We start from the raw sequence: 7,679 nt of genomic DNA, 5'->3' as shown, positions 1-7,679 counted from the left end.
TCAGAAAAATGGAGGCATTGACAATATTTTCCTTATATGCAAAAGAAAGCTAAAATACAATTCTCATTCTTCTGTGTCATCTTTATTCATTCTGCCCTTGAAATGTTTCAGTTTTGTCATTTTTTTAGGCAGAATTATGTGTAAATATTTCACTTTCCTTGTATTTTTTTCGACATTTGCCATTGTATTTCTTATCCGTTAACAAAAAGAAATAAATAAAAAACTTAAAATCTGTAGGTAGTTTGAAGAAAGGGAAGTGTTTCCACTTGGTCGGGGCAGCTTAAGACTTCATTAAAAACATGACAAGCCATTCAGCTGCTAAAGGTGCTTACTCAAGGGAATGCACGGAAGTGTTTATTGTTTGATTAATTTGCTTGGGGGAGACCTGAAATATCCCCACTCATGAATATGTGGGTGACAGCGAGATTTCTCCGTGGTGACAAGTTATCTAAACTACAGGGCAAAACGATTATGCTAATATCAGGTTGTAGTCATCAATCATCTTATGTCAATGTGGTGTCAGCGCGTCACGTCCCTGATCCAACCCCTCCTCCATCCATCCCACCGCACCTTACGGCCATACTCTTTACAGTGGAGTGTGTACTGTGTGCACGCGCGCATACAGGGATCTGTGTGTGTTTATTTAGAGATTTGTTTGCATTCTCCTTACGCTTGGAGACGTTTTGGAGCAGGGGGATTGTACTTGCGCAGCGCAGAGCTGTGCTCTTGGATATGCGCCCAGAAGGAAACTGGGTGGAGAATTAATTAGGTGAGTTTCTTCATCTTGATGTTAACACCGGGGCTGCACGCGCTGACTCCGATCTGACGTCAGAGAGACGCGCTTTAAAACCAAAGAGCGCATCCCAGAGAGATGCATGGTTAGATCAGGCACACACGCACATAACGCGCAATCTTGCTTTGGGCTTGGACAGTAGCGGAGAAATTGTAGAGAAACTGCAGCAGCTGCGTGATTGAGGGCGAGCTGCGATTCCAAAAGTAACTCTTTCAAGGTTCCTTTTTGTTTTGTTTTTTGTTTTTTGTTTTTTTGTTTTTTTTGCGATGAAAGCGATGCGTAAACGTCTGCACGCTCTCGTTTGGACACGGTGGTAGACGATTTTGTGATGTTTAAAAGTGAGAACTGGTTCTGAACTTGTGCCAAAGGGAGAGATCTGATTTTTGGCACGGATGCTGTTAAATTTTGCCACGCGCTTCCACTCCTGCTTCGGGCTCGTTGATCTTCTTTAAACCATGGCTTACTCTCCACTGGGATACTCCTACTCCTCCACACCACAGGTAGTACTTGTAATTAGTCAAAAATCCAACCAGATGTTTGTTGGATAAACTCACAAACAGTTTTCTTCCCGTTTACTTCAATTTTTCCTAATTTGTATAAAGAAATAATTCAGAATTTTCTTTGTTTCAGTGAAAATATCTTGAAGTAAAATTATGATGCACTTCCTTCCCTTTAATTTCTCCACAGTTTCTGATGCCCCCCAGCTCTCTGACGGGAACTCCCCCGTCCCACCCGGTGCTGCGCACGCCGGGCCACCAGCTCACTCCTGGAGCTGGAATCGGGGTCTACAGCGGCCCTTATTCAAAGAGTCAAAGTTATTACAATGCCTGCGCCGGTGACGCCACCGCTCTTTATTCCAGAGTAAGTGTGATGATTTATTTCCAGTTTATTCTCACTTTTCAGACTAATATTCTGTAAACTGTACTTAACTGGTCTGTAATAACAGGAAAATGAGAGCAATGGATTTGTAGATATTAATTCTTTATATTTTTAGGGGCCACTAGATGCTAAAGAAAGTGCTTCTGCACACTTGGGGGCTTCTCAGACACCTGCCTATTATCCTTATGAATACACATTTGGACAATATCCTTATGATAGATATGGGTAAGTCAATATGGGTAAGTACGGATGAGAAATATTCCCAGGGTGTCCTATCAATTTTCTAGGTACCTAATATTTGTTAGGTGTTGGCATTTCTAGTCTAATATCTCTTTAAGACATTGTTTTCTTATACTTTTCTAGTTAATATTTGAAATAATTTTTTTTTATTTATTTATTTTATTGTTTTCTTTCCCCATCTGACCTCATCCTGGTCAGGTATTCCTGCTCAGACAGTTCATCACGTCGTAAAAATGCCACCAGAGAGACCACCAGCACACTAAAGGCCTGGCTGCAGGAGCACCAAAAGAACCCCTACCCAACCAAGGGAGAGAAGATAATGCTTGCAATCATCACTAGGATGACCCTTACACAGGTGGGTTTTTCCAATGTATCTCAAATTTTTTGTTAGAATGACTTTCTTCCTATTTTATTTGTGTTATTTTTCTTTTTTTTTTTTTTTTTTTTTTTTTTTTTGGTTTCTCTCTGAATCCTTTGCTCTGTCTCTCCTTCCCTCCTTCAGGTGTCTACATGGTTTGCCAATGCACGCAGGAGACTGAAAAAGGAAAACAAGGTAACTTGGTCGCCGCGGGCTTGTAAAAGCTCTGAAGATCGAGGCTGTGAAGATGACAGTGATGAAACTGAGAAGACGCTTAAAAGTGACACAGACCTTCCTGGTAAGTAAGGTCTAAGCCACTCTTTTGGCTTGTTTTCCTCTGTTCATGGTTTGTGACATGGCTGTCTGAATGGTTCATTGTTGCAGACCGACAGTGTGCAGATCTACAGAGCGATATGGAGGATTTTGACTTGCTAGAATCTGATGCTTCTGACAGCGAACCCAAGCCACGATTTCTACCTAAGGACAAAGAAGGAAACCCAAACACAGACCTCCCACATGGAAGTCTCTTGCACCACTCAGATCTGCTTCAGGCAAAGGAGAGACTGTCCCCAGACTGCCCCAAACTTACACCGGTCCAACACCAAAACAACTCCTTCTATACTGCTCCAGACCTTCGAAGCAGAGACACCAAGCCGAAAATCTGGTCCATAGCAAACACGGCCGTGTCTCTGGAAGGCAGCTTGCAGCCAGACTACCCAGCTTGTATGCTGTCGTCAAGCAGTTCCTCGTCTCCCGGCTACCCAGCAAGTATGGCCCTCACCAAGGCAGACAGGCAACAGGAATCGCCCGTCGCCACGCTCAGAGAATGGGTGGATGGCGTTTTCCACGGCCCTCCGTTCCAGCAGCCTAAACCAGCTGAGGTGTGGAAAGGCTTAAACGATGCCATGATGGACAGCAGGACACCTGCACAATCCTTTGAACTGGTTCAGTCCCCGTCATCTTTGTAGTCCACAAACACGTCATCAGGGGGAACGTTTGATTTCTAGACAGAAAAGAAAAGTTTTGTTTTGTGTGACATGATCAACTGATCGCTCGCTGAAACACCCCACAAGGTCGTCTAGAACACAAAGTCCAACTGACTGGAGTGGAGTGATCCAGCTCTATTTCATCTTTCATGACACAAACAAAAGAAATCCTCCAAACTCTTGGTATACACAGTAGCTTAACTTCCAAACTATTGTAAGATTAGATTCATGTTTGCTTTGGGTGAACACAAGTTTCATTTGTTTGGACTATATCTTGCTACTGGTGTGGTGGAGAGGAGGCAGAGTGATATAGTTGAGACTGAAGAATGCACTCTTCTTCTACGTAAACAATCAGGGTGTATTCTTCAGTCTCAACCATATCCCTCCACCACACCAGAAGCAAGATATAGTCCAAACAAATCAAACTCGTATTCACCCAAAGCAAACATGAATCTCATCTTGCATTCTTCCCTCTCTTTAAATGAAATGTCCCCATTTCACTTGTAATGTATATCATCTTCTTATAAACTATCATTTAAATTGGGGCTTTAGCGAACGGCCAGTTAGCGATTTATGATCCTGTTTTGGCAATTTGATATTCCCTAGCTCTCCAGCAACTTCTGGACTCTCAAACTTCAGTGATGATCGGACGTCTTCAAGCAAAGCAGCTGTCACCACACACACTTTCCTGCAGCGAGGTTGTACAGTTTACACACTTTCAAAAAATAGACACTGTCGTACACTTTGCACTACGGCCTGCACATGCACTGAGTCACAAAAAAATCAAAAATAAAACATGTATTCTGTAACATGGTAACGTTCTCTGAGTGTGCCCTCATATTAGACATCCACTCTTCTGGAATCTGTTGTGGAGTCACTTTTAGCTGATATGAATTCCTTTCAGGAGCAGCGGAATATACCTCTGCAGCTTTGGATATGTGTGTGTGAGAGAGTGTTTGTGTGTGTTTGGAGGGAGTGAAAGGGGGAAAGTGGGTGGTATTCAGCCGTGACTAATGGAAACACACAGAGGAGGGTGCTGCTAAATTGTTAAATCGATGCCACTTCCACCTCGGCTCCAGATATAGCTGCAATCAGCGATGCGTCCCTTTTCATTAGGCAGCTTTTGACTTTGTCAACCTTGGACAGCAAGAAAATTCGCAACGAGCAAAATGCTACGTAGAGGCTCTTAGGTGATTTGAAGTGTCACACCTTTATCCATTAGGTGATTTTTCCCTTTCATTCAGGCAACAATAACAGATAGAACTGAAATAAACAGAGAAAAAAGGCATGATTAGGTATAAATATTTATTTAGAAACTGATTTACATCAACTTGAAATTTTACAAAAAAAAAAAACATCTCAAATTAACCCAGAAAACATTTAAACCAACACTTTCTAAACAGAAGCACAATAAGAAACAGTAGTTTTTTTCCTTTTTTTCAACCCCCCCATCGCTCTCCTGCTCCTGTTTTTTGATTTAGGAACAGTTATAAAGTATTTATCAGAACAGAGGAGGGATCTGCCTGGGCTTTGTATGGAATTAACCATTTCAGATTAAATAATTCAGGATGAATTCAACCGAGAATTTCATTCTGTTTCTGCCTCATAAATAAGTAAGATTTAAGATGATAAATAATGACATCTGACTTCTTATTTCTGCAAACTTTCTTTTACTTACTGGCAGACAGATCTCATTGTGATGGGTTTTAGTGTATCTTTTATGATCTTGCTAAAAAAAATATCATTCTAAGTTTAATGTACTAAAACTAATACAACTTTTCATCGCATCACCTTTTTGTTTTCTTTTTTTGTCTCCAATGAAATGAGGCATATTTGACTGTAAAAGAGGAGGTGGTAGTGTCATGAAGAGTATGGAGTGGCGGTCAGATAAGAGGCTGACTGAGTGGGGTTAGGCGATATTAGCTTGTCACCCTTCGCTGTTTGAGACATGTCTTTTCTCCAGGTTACAGATGATGGGGATTCCTGTAGAGACACATACATTTACAGGCTACTTATTTAGGTAAACCCATTCAGTTTCTTGTTAACACAAACAGCTAACCAGCCATTGGCAGCAACTCCATGCATTTAAGCATGTAGACACAGTCAAGATGACTGGCTAGAGTTTAAACTGAGCATCAGAATGGAGAAGAAAGGGGATTTAAGTGACTTTGAATGTGGTATGGTTGGTGGTGCCATACAGGGTGGTCTACAGGGTGGTAATCTTGAAGCAGATGGGCCACAGCAGCAGAAGACCACACTGGGAGTCACTCCAGTCAGCTAAGAACAGGAAACTGAGGCTACAATTCACATACTCACCAAAACCGGACAATAGAGGATTGGAAAAACATTGTCTGGTCTGGTGAGTCTCCATTTCAGCTGCAACTTTGGGATGGCGGGGCCAGATTTATGAGTAAATCATCTCCAACTGGTTTCTTAAAACAAAACGAGTTCATTGGACTGTGATGGTCTCCACTGTCACCAGATCTCAGTCCAGTAGAAAAGCTTTGGGATGTGGTGGAACGGGAGATTTTCATCATGGAAGTACAGAAACTGTGTGATGTTGTCATGTCAATATGGAGCAAAATCTCTGAGGAATGTTTCCAACACCTTATTGAATCTATGACACCAAGAATGAAGGCAGTTCTGAAGACAAAACAGCTTGTACAACTAAGATGTACCTAATAAAGTGGCTGGTGAGCGTTTATACACTCCAGGTTTGTATCGCTAAACAGTTCAACTGGATCTAAAAAAGGGGGGAGAAGTAGTTTAATAAAGTACAGCCTTGTCTTCTTTTACTGTTAACGTTTGATAAAAAGCATAAAACAAATTTATTTTATTTACAGAGCCTGTATTATTAAAATTTACAAGTTCATTGTTTTGATTTGCCTGTTTACTAAAACACAGTTTTATGCTTTCTTTAAAAAACAATTTTTCTGAAATTAAACATAACTATACATCTCTTATTTAGATCCCTAGTTTTAGCAACTGTCCTTTTAAAGGGATACTCTAATTTCTAGAAACTGTTATGTTAAGAAATTATGATTCAGTGACTCATGAAAATAGTTTTCACAGTTTTAATCAAATTGTAATGTCCCATAACCGCTTATGCCTGCAGTCACTGCAGTCTTCATCCTAAACAGTAGGTGTCACTGCTGAGCAAATCATGCTGCTAAGCTGTACTAGAAGAGGATGCTCAGGAAGTATGTTATACAAAAAATACAGAACAATCAAGGGATGTTCAGGTACAGTGTCTAATGTGGGAGAAAACAAGTCTTTGGTGTGGATTTTAGACTTTGTAACTTTGTAGACCTTTTATAGGCAGAAAAGTGAAAGAGGAAAACCCAAAAGTTTTGGCAACACATATTCAAACATCTCATAAAACATTAGTAAAATATTCTGAACATCTATATGTGTCATCAACACATGGAATTGTAAACTTCCAAGAACACCTGAAACATGACTTCTTTATTACTGGTCCAGATGCTGGCAGATGGGTGGTGCAAAGTGACAGACAAGTTATATGAAACACTTGACTTTCAGTGTGGAGGATTTCTGAGATCTTTTGACAGAAATTCAACAAAATATTTACATCAATGTTTTTATTCATATCAAAGTATGTAAAAATAAAACTTTTCTTTTTATTACACCAAATCAATCCATTATGGATCTCCCTCTAATGAGTCTGCCATCTTGTACTCTGTTTCTCCACGTCTCAAGTCATTGGACAAATCAAACTCTAGCTCCTGAGAGGGTCTTTATAATTCATTTTTGCAAATAGCCACTACAGTTTCTCAAATAGTAGGTCCAAGATGGTCACAGATGTGTTTAAACACCCAGTCTACCCAAACCTCAACAACCAGTCACTCAGAACCTTTTTTTTTAACTGTAACCAGCTATCACAGCAGAACACCCCATCCAATTTGCCCCATATCCAATTCAATTTTGCAATGACTTTTTAAAGAAAACAGCACATCTGGGGTTAGTCAAGTATTTACAGTCTGCCACGTTGCAGACTCAGTCCAACACATTGCTCCTTTAAGGGGCCTATGACCTGCGTTTCCATGTTTCCTGTTTTATATATTAAGAGCTTAAACAGCACCAAAAACTAAAGAGAAAGAGGTATTTACTTTGGTTTTACTTGATACAGTACGAGAGTCAAGGCAGGTGAAGCAGTACTTTTGGCAATATAGTGAATGTTGGCTCAATGGATGCAGTTTTTTGTGTGTGTGTGTGTGTGTGTGTGTGGACCAACAGAAAATGTTACTTCCATTTTAGGGATTTTGTTTGCTGGCTTTAGAGGGAGAATGAAGCTAGAAATCAGCCTTAAGCACCAAGTGAAACTGGTTTAGATGTCTGTGTTCTGGTGGCACTAGTTGGAGTATGAATGAATGTTAGCAGAAGCATCACGGGGACACAAAGGGGA

At 40.6% G+C, this 7,679-nt stretch overlaps 1 protein-coding gene across 1 annotated transcript; it reads left to right on the top strand.

Annotated features, from left to right (window-relative positions):
* Nucleotides 1–1,248: 1,248 nt before the first annotated feature.
* Nucleotides 1,249–4,112, top strand: irx4b (iroquois homeobox 4b). The gene is made up of 6 exons (XM_042011533.1): nucleotides 1,249–1,293; nucleotides 1,481–1,654; nucleotides 1,788–1,897; nucleotides 2,111–2,267; nucleotides 2,415–2,568; nucleotides 2,655–4,112. Exons 1-6 carry the CDS (start codon nucleotides 1,249–1,251, stop codon nucleotides 3,236–3,238), a joined length of 1,224 nt encoding a protein of 407 aa, XP_041867467.1. The 3' UTR covers nucleotides 3,239–4,112.
* The last annotated feature ends 3,567 nt before the right edge of the window (nucleotides 4,113–7,679 follow it).

Source organism: Melanotaenia boesemani, chromosome 17 (genome assembly GCF_017639745.1).
Source record: "Melanotaenia boesemani isolate fMelBoe1 chromosome 17, fMelBoe1.pri, whole genome shotgun sequence".
NCBI lineage: Eukaryota > Metazoa > Chordata > Actinopteri > Atheriniformes > Melanotaeniidae > Melanotaenia > Melanotaenia boesemani.
Note: the sequence above shows the minus strand (reverse complement) of the source record. Positions and strands in the feature narration are given on the sequence as shown.